This window comes from Glycine max, chromosome 18 (assembly GCF_000004515.6).
Source record: "Glycine max cultivar Williams 82 chromosome 18, Glycine_max_v4.0, whole genome shotgun sequence".
In the NCBI taxonomy this organism is placed as follows: Eukaryota; Viridiplantae; Streptophyta; class Magnoliopsida; order Fabales; family Fabaceae; genus Glycine; species Glycine max.
The window spans coordinates 36929465-36951908 of record NC_038254.2 but is presented as its reverse complement, the minus strand read 5'-3'; the positions used below and the strand labels follow the sequence as shown (position 1 = coordinate 36951908).

General features: G+C 34.3%; 3 protein-coding genes across 3 annotated transcripts; 1 reads left to right on the top strand and 2 right to left on the bottom strand.

The window, feature by feature from the left end:
- The first annotated feature begins 6499 nt into the window (after positions 1-6499).
- On the top strand, positions 6500-8625 carry LOC100819608 (uncharacterized). Its single transcript, XM_003551315.1, has 4 exons — positions 6500-6507; positions 6615-6732; positions 6809-6961; positions 8536-8625. The coding sequence occupies exons 1-4, from the start codon at positions 6500-6502 to the stop codon at positions 8623-8625; spliced, it is 369 nt and encodes a 122-aa protein (XP_003551363.1).
- A 1660-nt stretch (positions 8626-10285) lies between these two features.
- On the bottom strand, positions 10286-12100 carry LOC100819072 (uncharacterized). The gene is made up of 4 exons (XM_041011803.1): positions 12090-12100; positions 11865-11982; positions 11636-11788; positions 10286-10297 (listed from the first exon to the last, which is right to left on the bottom strand). Exons 1-4 carry the CDS (start codon positions 12095-12097, stop codon positions 10286-10288), a joined length of 291 nt encoding a protein of 96 aa, XP_040867737.1. The 5' UTR covers positions 12098-12100.
- Positions 12101-15842: 3742 nt separating this feature from the next.
- LOC102669320 (uncharacterized) lies at positions 15843-16586 on the bottom strand. The gene has a single exon (XM_006603381.1). The coding sequence runs from the start codon at positions 16584-16586 to the stop codon at positions 15843-15845; it is 744 nt and encodes a 247-aa protein (XP_006603444.1).
- Positions 16587-22444: the final 5858 nt, after the last annotated feature.

The following is a 22444-nucleotide window of genomic DNA, read 5'->3' as shown; positions in this document are numbered from 1 at the left end:
AAGTATATGTACTTGTCATATTTTTAATAATGTGTTGTTAAAATATAAATTTATATATAAATAAATTGTTAATATTAATTTAATATAGATAAATTAATAATGAAGTTTCTACATCGGTGCTTACGTGATAGACGTCGTGTTTAATGCTTTCTACATCGGTCGTATCACAACAGCCGTCGTAGAACACGTGATAAACGACATCGTGTTTGTGCCAGCAATGTCGTAGAAAAAAAGCTTTCTACATCGGTCGTAAAATGACCGTCGTAGAACACGTCATAAACAACGTCATGCCTTCGACAACAACGATGTAGAAAGCAATACTTTCTACATCGCTGCTGTGGTAGGCACGATGTTGTTTATGACGTGTTTCTAAGACGGTCATTGTACGACCGATGTAAAAACTCATCCTTTACAACGACATTCGTTTCAAAGACGCGCGCCCACCGTCTTTGAAAACTCATTTCCACCGATGTAAAATGCTGTTTTTCTAGCAGTGCCTACACTAATTAATTAGTTAATTTGGTGTTCAAAACTCTAATTTCTAAGGTTTTGACTAAACTTGTTTCTTTTTACAAAATTGTCATAAATTGGTCGACTTACAACTCCTTACTTTGACTTTGATTGACTTACAACTCCTTACTTACAACTCCTTACAACTTTTTACAACTCTTAAAACCTTTACTTCAATTTCTAATTTATGAAACCTACTACCAAATCGACTCATCATCCAAAATTAAATAGTACATAGTATAGGAAGATCTTTTATCTATACCAAATAAAAAATTAGTTCTGATGGAATTCAAAATTTCTTTACCTTCAATTTTTTATCTATGAAACCTTTACTTAAAACTAAAAAAGATAACATAGATTTGGCCAACTTTTTTACCCTTCACATACGCACACACACACAAAAAAATGTTGTCCCTTTTATTGAATTTGTACCCTGTAGCTTCCTCCTTGAGAAGGTAGGTTGGATTCATGTTACTTTTTTATGAAACCCAACCCTAAACAACTTTGTCACAAACAAGTTGATTTTGATTAAGTGAATTGGTTCTGAACATCTAAATTTGTTTTAAACTTTTTAAAACTGAAGTTTTAAATAACGACAAAATACAAATTATGAAAAATCACCTTGAAGCTTGTCACTTAGCAGGTGCATCATGAAAGTGTTATGGTGATATTGCTTAACAATTAAGTACTTAATCTCAATAAGTCAACAATGACATTCGAAGAAATCGAAATACGTTATGGAGGGGATGTACTATAGCCAATGTGTGGAAGGCAATAGAAAGAATTGGAAACCTTAATCTAATGCTAAGTGTAGAGAGTGAGAGAGAGAATGGGAACTTAGTAACTCATGAAAGACTTTGAAGTCTGAACAAGTTAGTGAATGTGTTAGCACTAATATTTGAACTTTTAAATATAAAAAATATGTAAACATATAAACAACAATAGTAATTCTAAAGACATGTCACATCAATGGGTCTATGGGTTTGGTTCATGGGTTTAAAAATTAACACCCGTGACCCAACCCATACTTGAATGAGTTTGAACAAGTTGGAGTTGACCTCTAGGCAAGTGTACCTATACACATAATTAAAAATGTATGTAGAGTATCGTTACCACAATAACTTGACTCAATGCCTAGAACTTTCAATTTATCCACTATTTAAATGAACAAAATTTCATTTGATTGATTTGAAATTAAAACTTGATTTGTTATCGACTAGAATAAACAATCTCTAAAAATAGAAAAGTTATATTTTTCATTAAATATGATTCAAATAGAGTTTGAGAACATTAAATATTATTAAAACCATTTGTATTTCGAAAATACCCAAAACATCAATCTCATATAATAAAAGAGGTGTTCTATCCCAATTTCAAAGTTCATGGTTAAGGAGACATCATTTCTTCTTGTCCCCAATTTCTTGGAAAAATATTCTGAATTTTACAACTTACCACATATCCATAGAATGATAAATCATAAAATCTTGATACATATAAAGCAAGCCTCTTATAAAATTAATATATTAAAACAAATCCCTAGGTCATAACACATCAACCATCCAATTTCAATTCCAAATAAAATCATGACTTTCCAATCACAGTCTATTCTCACATCATTCAAATGGTTGGACTGGCCACAAAAAACATTAAGAGTAAAAAAGGACACAATAAAATAGGATAGAACTTATCAGTTGACGATGTTTTTCGGTCGACAATGGTCAAGGCTATTTTTGGTCGATGGCAAGGCCATTTTTTGGCTGACATATGCTAGGTTTTTTGGTCGACATCAAGCTAGGGTTTTTGCCAAAGTCATTTTATGGATATTGTTTTGTTCAAATAGGCTAGGTTTTCGGTCAACATTAGTCATTGTTATTTTTATGCTGACATCGGCTAAGTTTGTTTTTTGTTGATGGCAGCTAAGGGTTTGTTCAACTGACGTAGGCCAAGCTTTTTCTCATCAACATTAGTAGGTGCTACTTTTTAACCGACGTCAAGCAAAAAAATATCACCAGCCTATGTTGTCCAAAAAAGTCCAAGCCGGCGTTTGCCAAAAAATTGCCCCAACTGACATCCAATCAAAAATAGTCTCGATTGATGTCGATAAACGAAATTAATTGAAAATGACTTTCGAATCGTTCAAAAGCAAGTAAAACTTGGAAATTCCGCAGCACGGGATTAAGTTAGGCCGAACTCAGAAATATGATTCAATATCATTCCTATGTTCATTCTCTTATAAATAGAAATGGGGAAATTTTTTTGAATAGTTTGTATGCGACTATAAAGGAATGCGAAAACACACAAAAACAGGGATGAAGAAAAAAAAAATAGAGCAACAATACAAGTGAAGTTTAATAGCACCAATCCAATTTACCAAGTCACAAGATTGGCCTCCTAGAAGCCTTCTGACCATTAAAAGGTTCCTTTCTTCTTGGGAGTCAATTTCTTCACTAGATTCTTCCCCTTTTGCTTCTTCACTTTCACTAGAGGAAGGTGAAGTAGTAACCTCATCTTGGCTACTATAAATTTCTTGGCCCTTCATAATCATGGTTTTCTTTAGTTGCCAAACGGTCATGTAAAAGTTTCCATGAAAAAGACAAGACTTTATTCGGAGAGCTGCTCTTCCAAATAGACTTAAACACAATTTAATTTTAATCAACATTTATGAGATTCACACTAGTTCTAATATGACAGGCTGAGGCTACAAAAAATACTTGACAATTATATATGCTACAGTAAACACTTGAGAAAGCACACTTTTCTCTGTCTAATTGAACTAGCAACAACCTTTGCCTCAACTGTTCTAATAGTGTATCTTCCAAAAGAAAAAGCCAACATTTTGTAAATATATATGTATACCATGTTATGAAAAATAAAAAACCCTTTTCCTCATGACCATATCATATCCAAAATGAGCATTTTGATGTTAAATTTTTATGTGATAAAAAATTGTACATTTAAAATAGTGGGAATTAAATTATAGAAAAAAAGTGATGAATCGATGAAATTCAAAAAATTTAAGGGTGTACATCAATTGGATTGGATTGATTTTGAAGAGAAAATTGTTTCAATCCTATGTTTTGCTTATTGAGCCTTTTTTTGTTTCTCAACTTGTCTTCGAACCATTTATTCAAAAGAAGAAAAAGAAAAAGAAAAGACGCATTTTGCTTCAATTTTTCCGAGGTGATCGACAACTTGGATTTCAATTTTTCTGACTATTTATTGGAGTAAATCGGCTTAAAATATACCTAGAAAAATTCAGATAGTAAAGAAATCACAATTGAGACTATTAATTAGTAAAGTATATGTATATGGTTAAAAGATCTTCATTGTTAATCATTGAATTACTAGTATGTGGCACACTCTTTTTCCTAGGATTCTTTAGTTGCTCAAACCTCTGCCATATCAAGGTGAAAGCTACAAATTTTAGCCAAATAGGTACAAATTCAATAAAAGAGACATCACTTTATATTTTGTGCCTAAAGGATAATAAATATAATAATTAAGAAAAATCTCCTACTTTAATTTTTTGAGTTTAAGGTAAACGTTTGGAAGGAAAAAAAAGGAAGGAAATGTAATATTCAATAACATAATTTTTTAATTTGGTAGAAGAATAAAAAATCTTCTTATACTGTGTTCTTTACTTTTGGAAGATGAGTCAACTTGGTAGCATGTTATACTTAAAGTATATTTGTCTTTTTAATGAATACAGTTTTCCAATAAGACCCTAAACACAACCATAGGTTCCAAATAATGGCCTAAATTTGGTTAAAAATTACTGATCCATGTTTGAAACAATGTAATACATACTCAAACAAACACTTATATATAGTGTCTCACCCGAATTTCAATATAAATAATAAATAGTTAGCGAAAAAAGTGTTGCACACATTCCTTGAACCACCATAGGCACTACAAGAAAATTGCCTTATACCTACAAACATGAATTAGTGTAGGTAAACTTTAAAAATACTTTATTACCTACCATTGTTTAATGTAGGTTAAATTCAAAGACTTATACTTCCAGTTTTTAGTATAGGTAAATCTTGGAAAAGTATAAAAAAAATTACCTATAACTATGTAGTGTAGGTAAAACCTTATAAAAACTTATACCTACAGCTAAATTGTAGGTAAAATAAAAAAGATTTTTACTTACAAATGGATGGATAGTGTAGATAAATTAATGAAATTTTCAGATACTACTAGTATTTAATGTGAATTTGGTGTTTACTCTTATTTTAATTGTCATTGTCGGCTTCTGCGCCCTCCTCTCCGCCTTCTATTACACCTAGTTTGTCGTCGACATGCCCGTCGCCGACGGCGCCTTCAGGTACCTCCGCGTCACCTTTGGTCCGTGCTTTCCAATGTCACCCTCGCCATAGGCTTGACGGCGTACCTAGGCACCACAATCGGAATCTCCTCCGCCAAATGGTGCCTCACGGTGCCATCTCTTCCCAAAGGCTTCAAGGAAATAGACTTCGTCGCTGTCGCCGTCATTTTGCTCGTCACTCTCGTCATCTGTTACTGGTGCTTTCCGCAGTTCTTACAATGAAGCTTCATTCTCTGTCTTGAGACTCTTGTGTTATTAATTACAGTATAAACCTTAGGGTTTTCTCATTCCTATCTTCTACAAATTCTCCTACAAGGCTAGAAATATTTCTGAGCAAATATACCAGATTTTGATTTTGATTCTTTTAGCATGCAACTCTATATTAATGCTGCTGCATTGTAATGATCACATCTGCAACTTACTGTAATACGGCGTAGCTTAGGCATTTGAATGCTTTTTGAATCACTGTATTTGGCGTATTTGGTTTGGCCGTTAGCCAATTCAATGCGTGGATATATATCGCACACCTACACAAACACACCTACACCGGAGATATATATCAGTTATGGCTTTGTGTTCAGTTTTTCTCAATCTTCATCTTCTGCTTTTTGTTTGTTTGACCATAGAAGCGTTAGGTGTGGCAAAGCCTTCAGTAGCTAGTTACCTTAGCCAGGAGATACTGGCAAAGCAAGAACCTCATAGAGTGCATGGATTACCTGTGCAGCCTCCGGTGAAGTTCAACAATATGGTGGTTATATCACTGTCAATGAAACTCAAGGAAGAGCACTGTTCTATTGGTTTTCCAAGGCCACTCACAAACCAGAACAAAAACCCGTTCTCTTATGGCTCAATGGAGGTACTTTTTTTTTACTAACCCAGCTCTTCATGTATATATTTCTATTGCAATCGTTTTTATTTAGTGTTGACTCTCATGACTAATACATGATAACTTAACAAAAGGTAAGGGTAATTTCTAGTGAATTCATCATTTAAATCTTATAGGCTAGTTTAATCTTTATCTTTTGACTTTAACATGTATTAAAAGGAATAGAGAGAGATGAATTTCGTGATAATTTATGGAAATGAATGAAAGATAGTAGTTATTTCACACTTAAATTATAGGGATCCTGAATGTAATGAAGCTTTTAATTTTTCTTGATGTCAAGAATCACAAACCAAAAGGTCAGGAAGTGAGTGCAGTAGGAGTAAACATTGATAATCACATGAATGAAGGCAGTGGCTGGATTAACTCAGCATAACAATGCAAAGCCTATTGTTGATTCCAGTTTTTCCAAAGCTAAACCAGAAGATTCTTTGGATTCACAATTCAAACCGCTAGAAGCTTGACAACTAGTTTCTGTCTTCACTATTTTATTCTTGTTTGGTTGCTCAAATTAAATGCATTGCTCTAATTTTTTAACATTGCTATTTTTCTTTCTAGGGGAAAACACACCCAACTCAATTTTTTTTGCTTTTGATGTCCACCCCAACCCAATTATGTGTGTTAAAGTTGTATTAGCAGTGTGATTTGTTATATTTTGTGAAAACTGGGAATTTCATTTTGTAATTGTCTCTTTGTGTACTGGGCTGGCTTTATTGCAGAAGGAAAGGAGACACTCTCTTGTTTTGTTACTGCCTTTTCTCACACTCGGTGTCTTATAGATGAAAATGTATGTTTCTACCATTTTTGTTTGTTTTCAAAATTAATACACTAATTTCAATTGAACCTTTCTCTTTTATATTGGGATATGATTGATGTTTAATAGCTTTGTCACAGCTTAGAGGGCAATGCTGGTGCACTCACAAATTTTGAGGTCCTTCATTTCTTACGAGCTAAAGGAGCTTCAAAGGATCCAACAAGAGTTAATGCCAAAGTAGCGCAGTTTGAATACAAGGTTAGATGTGATTTTTCTAATAAATGGGAATACTTGTAAGTTTTATTGGTAGATGAATGCTCTATATATCTAGCAGGTTTATGATTATTTGGTTGACACTGCTGCTTCAATTCAAACAAGAGAGAGCATCAATGAGTTATTGACAAGTGTTAAACAGCATGACCTGGCAAAAACTGAAGTTCTGAACATATTAAACATTGGACTAGCTGCTGATTTTGAACTATACCCAGTACGTATCAAAATTTTGATTTTCCAATTTATGTTACACATAAGCATTTAGTTAGAAGTTTTTAGCTCGCAAGATATTATAAAATCAACCTATGTCGAAGCATAGGTTGATGTCGAAAGATATTATAAAAATACATACCTTTCATACACAAACAAACATATTGCTAAATCCTACAAGATCATATTGTAGGTTGATTTTTTGAACATTCATGTCATTTAATTATGCTAGTATCAGAAATAAGTAAAACATATTAACAAATGGTAAAGATTTGGTTTATAAGCTAATAATTTGTTCAACAATGACGAAATTTTGTTATATTTAATTTCTAAGTCAATGTATCTAGTCTATTGATTCTCTTTTCAAGATCCAATACTCCTCCAATAAACTGCCTTGATTCATTTATCTCATTTCCATCTTTATAATCTTCCTCCAAAGCCTCCATCAGTTTTTCAACGGTGTCTTGGGAAGGATTTCCAAATAAAATAGTTTTCAAAGGAGAAAATTCAGGTGGAAACACCAGCATCATTGGATAGACTGCTTCCACCATCCTGCATAACGTGTGGTGACATCTCCCTCAAAAAAGCCAAGCAGGAAAATCGAAATTCCCGTTAGATTTGAGTATGTTGTAATTTTTCCATGCAATGCCTTTGGTTCCAAAAAATGTAGCCAAACAATCTAAAACTTCTTGATGCATTCTAAATTGCATAGCCACTCTTTATGTGATAGGTACTTTTGTGTAATACATTTGTGTGACAACTAGCATTGAAACTCTCATGCATATAGCAAAAAAAAAACTATTTTTATTTATCCAACATATTGAACATAAGGGTGCTAAGGAAAGTAGTCCCTAGCTGAATCCAGGGCAAATCTCCTACCCTCAATTTTCAAGGGATTAAGCTTGTGCCACCCACATACCATAGGTTTTTCATAGGTTTTTCATGGTAGCTAGGCTGTGGTTGCAAATTTGAGAATCTCTCCTATACCCAAATATGAACCAAGTAGTAAAAGGGTGACCAAAGAGTTACCTCTTATCATCAGCCAAACTAACTATTGTTTTCTTCAACAGACCTAAATCATTTTATATGTTGGCTTAAAATATTGGTCGCAAAGCTTATTATCTACATCAAGGAAAACATACTTGCTCACCAAGCCATTGAGAGAGAAATCAATCTCTGCCAACCAAGTTGCAAGGAATGTTTCATGCTCCATTTCATTCCCACTATCGACAAATATCCACCCTTGCTAATGTATAAACCCCATCATTTTTATTCCTTGTAGTTTGTTTTCCTATTGTATGTATCAATTTCTTCTCCACCTTTATTATTTCCTAGCTTTGAAATGGGGTGAATACGGGATCATGAACTATTGGAAAATTCTCCAACTCCATCACATCCTCCAAGGTGTTTTTTTTCTCACCTTAGGGTAACAAAAAGGTATTTGTCTCAGGACACCACTTCTCAACAACCCCAAAACAAATGTTTTAATTTTTTACAATGAAGCACTTGGGTTGAAAACATGTGTTTTGGATTGTTGTGAAGTTGTGTCCTTAGACATATACCTTTTTGTGTTCCTAGGGTGAGAAAAATGTCACCTTGGAGGATATGATGGTGTTGGAGGGTTTTGCAACTATTGGTGATCCTGTCTTGACCCCATTTCAAAGCTAGGAAATGATGAAGGAGGAGAAGAAATTGATACATAGAACAGGACAACAACAATCTCCAAGGAGTACAAAGAGTGGGGTTTATATAAACATTAGCATGGATGGATTTTTGTCAATAGTGGGAGTGAAATTGAGCATGAAACATCCCTTGCAACTTGCTTGGCAATGATTGGCTTCTCTCCTAGTGGCTTGGTGAGAAAGTTTGTTTTTCTTATTGTTGTTCATCTTGCTGGAGAGAATCAGCTTTGTGACCAACAGTTTTATCCAACATATAAAATTATTTTGGTCTATCGAAGAAAACAATAGTTTGTTTGACTGGTAATGAAGAATTGGAATTGTAGTTAACTCTTTGGTCACCCTTTTTCTACTTGGTCCAAACTTGGGTGTGGGAGAGATTAAAAAATTAGCAACCATAGCCTATGCTGATTACCAATGAAGAACATAAGCTATTTAGGTGGAACAAGCTTAATCAATTGAAAATTGACGGTGCGAGATTTTCCCTGGACTCTACTAGGGCAATTTTCCTTGGCACCCTTAATCATGTTCAATTTGTTGGTAAGTTTAGGTCTTTTAATCCAGAAACGGAAACTTGGTTACCATGTGAGAGTAATTCGGATAAATGAAAATAGTTTTGGTTGTTATATGCATGAGTATATCGATGCTTGTTTGCAACAATGTATTATACAGAAGTACCTACCACATAGAGAGTGGCTATGCAATTTGGAATGCATCAAGAAGTTTCAGATAGTGTGATTGCATTCTCTGGCACCAAAGCTATTGCATTGAAAAATTACTACATACCCAAAACACATGCACATAAACACATTACTCCATTAATGCATCACACAGTACTCTATTTGAAAATGGATCTTTTACTCTGTGCCTGCAAGGACTGCTGACCCTTCCACCTGATAGTTCATCACATCAAATAGACAAAATATATCATAAGATATAAGTCTCAAAGTTCATAAATAGAGAGAGCCACACGGTCAAAATAAGCAAACTAACCATGAATGTAGAAACAAATATTGAAATAAATAATAGCACTATTATGTGTTGTGGAGCTTTCCAATTTTTGTACCTAACACTCGATTTTCTTGTTAACCAAGGCCAAAAAGACCACCTAGACGAGACTTGTCAACCACTTGAGAGCCTAACCGAACTTGCTTAGATTATAATTTTGCTCTTAGGAACTTACAATGTTATTACCTCGGTGAAATTTAGTTGCAACTGGTAATCCTAGTTACATAATGGATGTTCAACTCTAACTTCTTAAGCTCTATGATTACCTTCAAAAGTGATATGAAGATTTAAGTTTAAATTAGTCTAACCCATTCATTTTGGACACTACACTTTGCGTTTAGTGAAATTTTCGCTGTATGTGTGGGCTTTTTATGAACTCCTATTCTATTGTCTCTGACCTCACATTTTCCCTTTGTACCTAATGCAATCTCAACTGACATTAACCTTATATTATTGTTGGGACTGATCACTGATTCTCTGTTCTAAACGGATGAAAAGAATATTCTGCAAAGAGAATTGAGAGCAGCACCGGTAATTATATTTAAACTCATGTCATCTCGTTACCTTGAAGAATGCACCCCAGATTTCCTCTTCCTCAGCAGGTACTGCAATAATCTTATTCTTTGGATTCTCATAGCGTCTCAATCCTCCAACTGATGTAGAGTAGAAACATCATGTACAATTTACAGAATAACAATGTCAATAGTGAGAGAATACTTACAATCATGGGGAACAAAAAGAAACAGAACATAGACAACGCCAATGTAAAAATCCTCATATTATGAATTATCATCATCTTGAAGGGGAGGGAAGAAATGATCCAATTCGGGATCACTTAGAACAAATAGTTGCCAAAATGCTGAGGAGTGTGATATGCTGGAAAAAAAAAAAGAAACTCACCTCGAGGGAAAGAAGCAAGTGACTTGCCAAAAGAACCTTTAAGCAATATAATTTACTTTACTTGTGATATGCTGGAACAATCAGAACATTGAATACAAGCCAACAATAGCGGGGGAAGATATAATTTACTTTACTTGTTTGGTGAACAATATATAAAATTTGGTCAAGTGAGACAGCAATATAAATACTATGTACCAACTAATACAATATCTATGCCTTTTTATATAGCTTTGCATTAAAAAAGTAATAGAAAATAATATGTATATATACTGGGAGTATATTTTATTATTATTATTAAATCATAAATTATGATAAATATTAATTTTTTAATTTTAATAATAGATATTTTTAATAGGGAATAATAAATATTTTAAAAGCTATATAAAAAGGGATTTTAATTAATTAACAACTTAAAAGGAAGTGTAGGTTAAATTTATATATGCATTGTTTTTATCCTCCTCCATGATGTAAATCAAGTTCAATGAAACAATGCAACTATTTGTAATACTATTAATTAAAAAATAATATTAAAATAAAAAATAAATGTTTTTATTAAAAAGTTACTTTGGGGTAGATTTAGAGGGGTAGTGTAGGCTTTCTAACTTTATAATATCACACATGTACATCTATTAAAGCTGTAATGCATGGGCCAGCCCAACCGTTTCAATGTTGGAATGCAAAGATGATGAAGCTTCACTTTAAAATTTTACTCGGGACCAGCATGTTATATTTTGATGCATAAATTCACCCTTATAAAATTATTCACTCTTGAACAAGAGAATATTAGGAACTACTCACTCTCTTTCATGATAAGCTGCATAACTTCTCCTGTATTAAGTATGTCACACTAATTTATTTTTAAGTTTTTTATTTCTCCCTATTGTTTAAATTTAGTCTATCTCAATTTAAATTTGAATATTGAATTTTAAAATTTGATACATTATATCAATTTGATAGACATACAGATCATATGTATTTATTTAAATAATTTGTTGACAATGTGGTCACAGCTAAAAAATTGTAGAGCTAAAAACTTCTAACTAAATGCTTAGGTGTAACATAAATTGGAAAATCAAAATTTTGATAATTACTGGGTATAGTTCAAAATCAGCAGCTGGCCCAATGTTTAATATGTTCAGAACCTCAACTTTTGCCAGGTCATGCTGTTTAATACTTGTCAAGAACTCATTGATGCTCTCTCTTGTGTGAACAGAGGGAGCAGTGTCAACCAAATAATCATAAACCTGCTAGATATACAGAACATTCATCTACCAATAAAACTTACAAGTATGCCCATTTATTAGAAAAATAAAATCTAACCTTGTATTCAGACGGCGCTACTTTGGCAATAACTCTTGTTGGATCCTTTGAAGCTCCTTTAGCTCGTAAGAAATCAAGGACCTCAAAATTTGTGAGTGCACCAGCATTGCCCTCTAAGCTATGACAAAGCTATTAAACATCAATTATATCCCAATATAAAAGAGAAAGGTTCAATTGAAATTAGTGTATTTATTTTGAAAACAAACAAAAATGGTAGAAACATACATTTTCATCTGTAAGACACCAAAGTGAGAGAAAAGGAAGTAACAAAACAAGAGAGTGTCTCCTTTGCTTCTGCAATAAAGCCAGCCCAGTACACAAACAGACAATTACATAATTAAATTAACAGTTTTCACAAAATATAACAAATCACACTGCTAATACAGCTTAAACACACATAATTGGGTTGGGGTGGACATCAAAAGCAAAAAAAATTGAGTTGGGTGTGTTTTCCCCTACAAAGAAAAATAGCAATGTTAAAAAATTAGAACAATGCATTTAATTTGAGCAACCAAACAAGAATAAAATAGTGAAGATAGAAACTAGTTGTGAAGCTTCTGGCGGCTTGAATTGTGAGTCCAAAGAATCTTCTGGTTTAGCCTTGGAAAAACTGGAATCAGCAATAGGCTTTGCATTGTTATTCTGAGTTAATCCAGCCACTGCCTTCATTCATGTGATTATCAATGTTTACTCCTACTGCACTCACTTCCTGACCTTCTGGTTTGTGATTCTTGACATCAAGAAAAATTAAATGCTTGATTACAATCAACATCCCTATAATTTAAGTGTGAAATAACTACTATCTTCCATTCATTTCTATCAATTATCACGAAATTCATCTCTCTATATTCCTTTTAATACATGTTAAAATCAAAAGATAAAAATTAAACCAGCCTATAAGATTTAAAAGATAAATTCACTAGAAATTACCCTTACCTTTCGTTAAGTTATCATGTATTAGTCATGAGAGTGAACACTAAATAAAAACAATTGCAATATAAATATATACATGAAGAGCTGGGTTAGTAAAAAAAAAGTACCTCCATTGAGCCATAAGAGAACGGGTTTTTGTTCTGGTTTGTGAGTGGCCTCGAAAAACCAATAGAACAGTGCTCTTCCTTGAGTTTCATTGATAGTGATATAACCACCATATTGTTGAACTTCACCGGAGGCTGCGCAGGTAATCCATGCACTCTATCAGCTTCTTGCTCTGCCAGTATCACCTGGCTAAGGTAACTAGCTACTGAAGGCTTTGCCACACCTTATGCTTCTATGGTCAAACAAACAAAAAGCAGAAGATGAAGATTGAGAAAAACTGAACACAAAGCCATAACTGATATATATCTCCGGTGTAGGTGTGTTTGTGTAGGTGTGCGATATATATCCACGCATTGAATTGGCAAACGGCCAAACCAAATACGCCAAATACAGTTATTCAAAAAGCATTCAAATGCCTAAGCTGCGCCGTATTACAGTAAGTTGCAGATGTGATCATTACAATGCAGCAACATTAATATAGAGTTGCAGGATAAAAGAATCAAAATCAAAATCTGGTATATTTGCTCAGAAAAATTTCTAGCCTTGTAGGAGAATTTGTAGAAGATAGGAATGAGAAAACCCTAAGGTTTATACTGTAATTAATAACACAAGAGTCTCAAGATAGAGAATGAAGCTTCATTGTAAGAAATGTGGAAAGCACTTGTAGCAGATGACGAGAGTGATGAGCAAAATGACGGCGACAGCGATGAAGTCTATTTCATTGAAGCCTTTGGGAAGAGACGGCACCGTGAAGCGCCATTTGGCGGAGGAGATTCCGATTGTGGTGCCTAGGTATGCCGTCAAGCCTCTGGCGACGGTGGCATTGGAAAGCACGGACCAAAGGTGACGCGGACGTAGCTGAAGGCGCCCCTGGCGACGGGCATGTCGACGACAAACTCGGTGTAGCAGAAGGCGGAGAGGAGGGCGCAGAAGCCGGCAATGGCAATTAAAATAAGAGTAAACACCAAATTCAAATTAAATACTAGTAGTATATTAAAATTTCATTAATTTATCTACACTATCCATCCATTTGAAAGTAAAAATCTTTTTTATTTCACCTACAATTTAGCTGTAGGTATAAGTTTTTATAAGGTTTTACCTACACTACATAGTTATAGGTAATTTTTTTAATATATTTTTCCAAGATTTACCTATACTAAAAAATATAAGTATAAGTCTTTGAATTTAACCTACATTAAACAATGGTGGGTAATAAAGTATTTTTAAAGTTTACCTACACTAATTCATGTTTGTAGGTAAAGGTGTTTGTAGGTATAAGGCATTTTTCTTGTAGTGCCTATGGTGGTTCAAGGAATGTGTGCAACACTTTTTTCGCTAACTATCACTACTAAAAAAATAGGCTTTCTACATCGCCCTATTAACATTGGTTATTGCTAAAACCGATGTTAACAAAAGTGCGATGACATTTTCGTAATTAAATGGAGTTACTTAACATTGATTATAGCAAAACCGATGTTAACTACTTGATGTTAACATCGGTTATTTAAAAAACCGATGTTAACATGATGTTAAGATGAATATGGTAACATCGATTTCGGCAAAACCGATGTTAACTTCATAGAGTTAACATCGGTTTTGAGAAAGCCGATGTTAAGGAGATCATCGGTTTGTTAAAAAACCGATGTAATGTATTTGATGTTAACATCGGTTTTTACAAAATCGATGTTAACTATATTCAGTTAACATCGGTTATCCATAAAAAACCGATGTTGTTATGTTTATAAGTTAAAAATTGAGATTTCACAAGCCGCGCGCGCTCGAAAACCTTGCCCTCCCTCTTCTCTTTGTCACTGTGAAATCGCTCTTCTCTTTCTCCTCCCGCTTGAAAACTGTCGGAAACCGCTCCCTCGACACCCACATTGTCCTCGCTCGAACCCACAGAACCCCCTACACTGTCGGAAAACCCACATTGTCCTCGCTTGAACCAACAGAATCCCCTACACTGTTCTTGGAAGTCTGGCTCAAAGAAAACCCAACATACACTATTGCTACTAGAGTGCTGAAACAGTCGTGGGTGCTCAAAGCTCAAAGCTTTCTCCGCGAGGTACGTAGGTCAACTTCGTCTATGCTAAGTTTCCATGGGTGTTCATGTTTTATTGATGATAATAATGATAATAATAATAATAATAATAATAATAATAATAATAATAATAATAATAATAATAATACGTCTTCAGTTGCAGTATTGCTGATTGAGGTACGAGGAAAGCTTAATGTTTTGTGCCATTTTGTTAGATCTCACTGCCATTGTCACTGTTAGGGTTCGAGGTAAGCTTGGTCTCTTTTTCATTTGTAGTTTACTTAGGAAACATGTTGAAGTTTGTCTCTGTTAAATCTATAGACTGCTTGGAGCACCAGTAGAGATTACTAGTGATAAGGATCCTGTTATTGTGAGTAATTTAGCTCACTATCTCATTATTTTGCATTAAACAGGTTCATAACAAGTTATTGACACTTCTTACAATTATTCTAGAGTTTGGGGCACTTGTTTGGTATGTCACAAATATTCCAAATGCCTTCCATATAAATTTGTTTGATATATAACTTATATTCTGGTGTCTGCACGCATTAAGTTACCATAGCATAAAAATGATGTGGCATAAGCAGGAGTAAACTTATTTTAGGGAAATTTGTAACATAGATTCAATTATATGTAGGACTAGGGTCAGATATAGTCATAAACAAATTGTCTTTTGGTTATTTGGTAGTAGATCACTACTTTTGGAATGTTTTTTTTTTTTTGGTCAGCAAAAATAATATATATTGATATATGAAGGAGTATCAGAGGTACCAAAAATACAAGAGTATGTAAGTAAGGCTGGTAAATCCTCATATCAGGCTTCATACAAACTGATAGGAGCTTACTAGCCTACTACAAAGCGGCAAAAATTACAAAACCGCAGCTGGTGTTACCCTAGTTTATAGAAAACCAGTTGGTAGATTGCTAAACCAATAGTTGAAATGCATTGTAAAATTTTCCTCCATTGTTCTGAACCATGTCCATGCCAAAAACAGTGCATCTTCCAGCAAGTTACTGCCATTGAATGGAGCATTCGTGCAAATAATCTTATTTCTATGCTGCCAAATAGACCAATTTAGAGTTACCCACCAACACTTCCACCTATTGTATTTCTTCCCACCTTTCATCCCATTATTGTGCTGCAGAAAGTGGAGCCTTGGATTTATAGGATAGGCCCCCGAGGTGCCTATCCATGATAGGGATTCCCACCAAAAATGTTGTGTTTTTCTGCAGTCAAAGAAGAGATGAGATGCAATTTCCTCCTTAATACTGCAGAAAGGACACAGGCTGTCATTTATATCAATTTGCCTTTTTCGCAGATTAGACTTAGTCGGTAATCTATCTCTAGTTAACCTCCCTGCAAAAATTGATGCTTTAGCTGGGATCATTGGCTTCCATAAGTCCTTGAATATATCATCCATGTTTCCCTCCTCTGAGTTCCTTTGCAGCAGAATGTAGGCACTCCTAGAAGAATAGTATCCATTGGATTCAGGTTTCCATACCCAGCTGTCTGCTGCATGTTGTTGGAGTGCAGTGTGAGATATATCTTCCAAAAAACCTACAGTCGAGGCTACCTCATTGTCAAATAGGGGCCTTCTCCAAGAGAGGTTCCATTCCCATGCTGAATCTGTGAAGCTCCCCATTTGCAGAATTAATTTTTGTTGCTGGCGGGATATCTGAAATAGCCTAGGGTATTTCAGCATTAGTGGTTGACCAATTCCAATCCAGCAATCCTCCCAGAAATGAATTTAATCCCCACGGCTCACCCTCCATACTGTTCCCTGTTGAAGTACATTATTGAATTGTTGGTCATGGGTCACCGCCATCAAATCCTGCCACCACACTGACTAATTGTTGACCCTTTTAGCATCCACTAGTGATCTCCACCCACCATACTTAGAAGCCAATATTCTGGCCCACAGCTCCTTGCTTTGGTGAAACAAATCCCATTTCAACTTCCCGAGAAGAGCTTTGTTGAAGGTCCTTATGTCTTTTATACCCAGGCCCCCTTTTTGTTTTGGGAGGCAGATAGTTTCCCATTTGACCCACGCTATTTTCCTTTGCTCCGACCCTCCTCCCCATAAAAAGCTGCGCTGGATTCCAATGAGATTATCTGCTACTTTTCTGGGCAACCTGAAAAAAGATAGAAAATAAATGGCGATCGATGATAGGATGGACTGAATAAGGGTCACTCTCCCCCCAAAGGATAAATGGCGCTGTTTCCATCTAGCTAGCTTCCTCTCCCCCCAAAGGATAAACTGCTTTTGGAATGTGTTTGGTTTCTTTGCTTGTGCTAGCATTTCAACCACTTCCCCCATGGTTGGTCTCTCCACACTTTTTTCCTGAACACATAGCATGGCCACAAAGTATACCTACTTTGCTTCATCTAAGGGAATGTGACATAGCCTCCCATCAAATGATACAAAATTAATTTTAATTAACTTTGAAGAAACATAAAAGAAAAAAGTTAAATAATTTAGTTGAGCCAGTTCAAGAGCCCATGATCAGAGTATGAGTATGCTCAAATTCAACTTTGCCAGCCAAACATTCAAGTTCGAATTCAATAGAATTGATCTTTGAATTAAGCCAAGCTAAGTTAGTGAGTTTTCACTAAGGCAAGCAAAGCCATATTGTCAATGGTGTTGTTTCCCAACCCTTCTTGCTTGCTACTTCAGATAATAAAATATAAGTTGATACTGCAGACACATATTTGCTAAATACTAGAAATAGAAAAAAAAAACAATAATTTCAGTTCACATCTTATAAAAGATTCTAAAACATTTAAATATGAAACTCACACCATAATTTGGCAACATCCAGTGTCACATCACAGAATTTACCAGATGACTAAACTAAAAAACTTTTAAGAAATGATGTCTTACTGAAGAAATGCTCAGAGAAATCTATCCTTCTCTTTTAAAAGTTCAGAAGTTTCCCTGTTGCCATTGATATTAGGTAATGGCAAAGAATAGGAACCAACACTAACTTGCTCTTGAAGAGTTGAATAAATATCCAAGATCGTGTCTAGAAGAAATTTATAAGCTCCATGAAATGAGACGAGTATATTGCTCATTATGTAGGGGAGTCTATTTTAAGCAAAGGACACACGTTATTACAATATAAATGTAACACCACCTTATGGCACCTGAACAATTGCTTTCTCATTATTGGATGACGAAATCTAAGGATATTTATGAACCTCAGCCATCCAATACAAATGCATGAAACTCTTGAGCATTTTATAGAATTGAAAATTAGCTTTTGCTTTGTAGTTACCATCAGTTGCAGATTTTTCACAGCTAGTAGCCACGGTTATTAAACACACATTTGGTTTATGCTTATCCAACATAAATTTCCATGTGTTTAGTTTATAACTTTTTTTGGAGTACTCCAGTTATTGATACCCAGATTGGTATTATTATGTTTTCTTTTTTTATTTTTAATCCATTTAGAGAACCGCCAATCCTTACTCATACAACTTCATTCTCTTTCATAATAAATTTTTAATAGAAAAGCATGCAGAGCAAGGTAATATATTATAATAAATGAAATGATAAAAAGTTTGAAAAGAATAGCCTTGTAATGAAAGCATTACTGAAGAAAGAGTTTTCAATATAGATGTTTCATTTTGTTGGTGGGTTGATTACTGATGAAGCCTTAGACTGGGCGCCCTAGAATCAATATACTGACAAAGATTCAAATGCTTTGGAGCCTGATCTGCAAAACCAAAATGACTAAAACACTTCATAATTTACCCAAATTTTCTCCTCTTTTGGTGATTCAGTCGAGAGATCAACTTTTTCTTATGGAAAACTAGTATCTACTAAATCTGAAGACTGGCTTGATGAGCTTGAACACATTGTTATTATGTTGAACTTAGTTCATATATGCAACCAATTTTAGATCTGTTGATAAGGTAGTTCTATCAATGCAATTGACATATTTTACATAACCAAAACAACTCCGAGATTGCCCTTGCGGCTATGAGAAGTGAGAACTAATGAAGTATCTTTCTAAGTAGAAGACTGGAAAAAGCTTTCCCTTCTCAACCTGGTTTCTCTTGCCCCTAAACTTCTTAAGATTAGTTTATTGCTGAAGATTGATTCATGCTTGCTGAAATCAATTTCTTACACTGAGAATGCTTTAAGAAATGGTTTCCTCAATCTTGTGCCAATTGCCAATAGCTTTGAGCTCCTCATAATTAGATTTGGTGTTGTTCGCTGTAGCTCCTTTGATGTAATTAGAATTTAGAACACACACAGAGCTAGAATTAGCTCCTGCCCTCTGAAATAATCTTTAAACTTAGACATGTTTGTTTTGACTAATGCACTTGATAAGAAAAATCAGGAATAGATAAAAATACTACTCAAGTAGATTAGTTGGGCTATATGCATTTCATATCCATTGCTTGTTAAATAGCAGCCATGGTACTATAGCATAGTGGGTTTCCCTCTAAACACCATTTTATGGCTATGACTTTTTGATTTTCTGAAGGCATCCAATTTGTTTTTTTTTTTTTTGCATAGCAAAAATCTGGTCCAGTTCCTGTACCCACTGATGAGGTTTCCTTAGTGGGGCAGGCACTTCACACCTTCCTTGCTTGGTCAACACATCTGGTCAAGTCTTTATCACAGCAGGTACTTATTGTCCTTACTATATGGGTCTTATTGGGAAACTGTATTTATTAAAGAAGACAAATATACTTTAAGTATAACATGATACCAAGTTGACTCATCTTCCAAAAGTAAATAACACAGTATAAGAAGATTTTTTATTCTTCTACCAAATTAAAAAAATTATTTCTTATGTTATCGAAAATTACATTTCCTTCCTTTTTTTCCTTCCAAATGTTTACCTTAAACTCAAAAAAATTAAAGTAGGAGATTTTTCTTAATTATTATATTTATTATCCTTTATGCACAAAATATAAAGTGATGTCTCTTTTATTGAATTTGTACCTATTTGGCTAAAATTTGTAGCTTTCACCTTGACATGGCAGAGGTTTGAGCAACTAAAGAATCCTAGGAAAAAGAGTGAGCAACATACTAGTAATTCAATGATTAACAATGAAGATCTTTTAACCATATACATATACTTTACTAATTAATAGTCTCAATTGTGATTTCTTTACTATCTGAATTTTTCTAGGTATATTTATAAGCCGATTTACTCCAATAAATAGTTGGAAAAATTGAAATCCAAGTTGTCGATCACCTCGAAAAAATTGAAGTAAAAGGCGTCTTTTCTTTTTCTTTTTCTTCTCTTGAATAAATGGTTGGAAGACAAGTTGAGAAGCAAAAAAAAGGCTCAATAAGCAAAACATAGGATTGAAACAATTTTCTCTTCAAAATCAATCCAATCCAATTGATGTACACCTTTAAATTTTGTGAATTTCATCGATTCATCACTTTTTTCTATAATTTAATTCCCACTATTTTAAATGTACAATTTTTTATCACATAAAAATTTAACATCAAAATGCTCATTTTGGATATGATATGGTCATGAGGAAAAGGATTTTTTATTTTTCATAACATGGTATACATATATATTTACAAAATGTTGGTTTTTTTCTTTTGGAAGATGCATTATTAGAACAGTTGAGGCAAAGGTTGTTGCTAGTTCAATTAGACAGAGAAAAGTGTGCTTTCTCAAGTGTTTACTGTAGCATATATAATTGTCAAGTATTTTTTGTAGCCTCAGCCTATCATATTAGAACTAGTGTGAATCTCATAAATGTTGATTAAAATGAAACTGTGTTTAAGTTTGTTTGGAAGAGCAGCTCTTCGAATAAAGTCTTGGCTTTTTCATGGAAATTTTTACATGACTGTTTGGCAACTAAAGAAAACTATGATTATGAAGGGCCAAGACATTTATAGTAGCCAAGACGAGGTTACTACTTCACCTTCCTCTAGTGAAAGTGAAGAAGCAAAAGGGGAAGAATCTAGTGAAGAAATTGACTCCCAAGAAGAAAGGGACCTTTTAATGGTCAGAAGGCTTCTAGGAGGCCAATCTTGTGACTTGGTAAATTGGATTGATGCTATTAAACTTCACTTGTATTATTGCTCTATTTTTTTTTCTTCATCCCTGTTTTTGTGTGTTTTTGTATTCCTTTATAGTCGCATACAAACTATTCAAAAAAATTTCCCCATTTCTTTTTTTGGGAAAAATGTAAATTATATTAAACCCAAAAATGATACAACAATAAACGGGGCATATCCCGCAGCTAGAGAAAATAAAAAATCTCCCTAATACAAGAAAGCCTATATCAAGATGCTAAAAAAATGAAACAAGTGCGCTTGTCTATACATAAGAAACTTAATCTTGCTAATAACCTCTATTACAGAAAATTGATAATCTTCAAAAATCAGCTTGTTCCTAGACAGCCAGATGCAGTAGACTATAATTGTTATAGCCAGACAATGTAATTTTCCTTGAACACCTGATGTGGATCTGCCCCTAATTAAAGAGTCAGTAATGCGCTGTAAAGAAGTGAAATGCCTACGAAAAGGAGCCAAATCACGAATGTGAGCCCAAACTTGGAGAGATTTCCTACAAGAAAAGAACAAATGAACATTTGACTCAGCCTCATTTGAACATAAAGGGCAGAGGGAACCCTTGTTCAAAAAAGCAACTTTGTCAAGAGTAAGAAGCCGGTTTCTTTTAGCAAGCCACAAAATGAAAGACATCTTAGGGGGGATTTCTGAGTTCCATATAACAGAACACCAACTAACAGTAGGCTTGACACCTCTAATGTATTCATAGACTTTGCCAACAAGCAATTGTTCATTGGTGCTCCAAGATTGAATCCTCTTGTTGGCCTCTTCCGTACTTAGCTCTTTGGAGATAATAAAGTCCCTTATTTGAATGATTTTCTTTATCAAAACTTAATTTGATGAAGAAGTATTGTAATTCCACACACTAGGTGCTGCGGAATGAACATAGGAATGATATTGAATCATATTTCTGAGATCGACCAAAGTTAATCCCGTGCTGCGAATTTCCAAGTTTTACTTGCTTTTGAGCGATTCGAAAGTCATTTTCAATTAATTTTTTTTTATCGACATCAATCGAGACTATTTTTTATCGGATGTCAGTTAGGGCATTTTTTTGGCAAACGCCGGCTTGGACTTTTTTGGACGACATAGGCTGGTGATATTTTTTTGCTTGACGTCGGTTAAAAGCCTAGCATATGTTAGCCAAAAAATGGCCTTGGCATCGACCAAAAATAGCCTTGACCATTGTCGACCGAAAAACATCATCAACTGATAAGTTCTATCCTATTTTATTATGTCCTTTTTTACTCTTAATGTTTTTTGTGGCCAGTCCAACCATTTGAATGATGTGAGAATAGACTGTGATTGGAAAGTCATGATTTTATTTGGAATTGAAATTGGATGGTTGATGTGTTATGCCTAGGGATTTGTTTTAATATATTAATTTTATAAGAGGCTTGCTTTATATGTATCAAGATTTTATGATTTATCTTTCTATGGATATG

Excerpts from the sequence above, each read along its gene's own strand:
- LOC100819608 (XM_003551315.1), top strand. Across the intron at positions 6,733-6,808 it reads TAGCGCAGTTTGAATACAAG|GTTTATGATTATTTGGTTGA; the intron begins GTTAGATGTGAT and ends TATATCTAGCAG. Across the intron at positions 6,962-8,535 it reads CTGATTTTGAACTATACCCA|GGTGAGAAAAATGTCACCTT; the intron begins GTACGTATCAAA and ends TTGTGTTCCTAG.
- LOC100819072 (XM_041011803.1), bottom strand. Across the intron at positions 11,789-11,864 it reads TAGCGCCGTCTGAATACAAG|GTTTATGATTATTTGGTTGA; the intron begins GTTAGATTTTAT and ends TATATCTAGCAG.
- LOC102669320 (XM_006603381.1), bottom strand. The coding sequence starts at position 16,586 with ATGGGGAGCTTCACAGATTCAGCATGGGAATGGAACCTCTCTTGGAGA.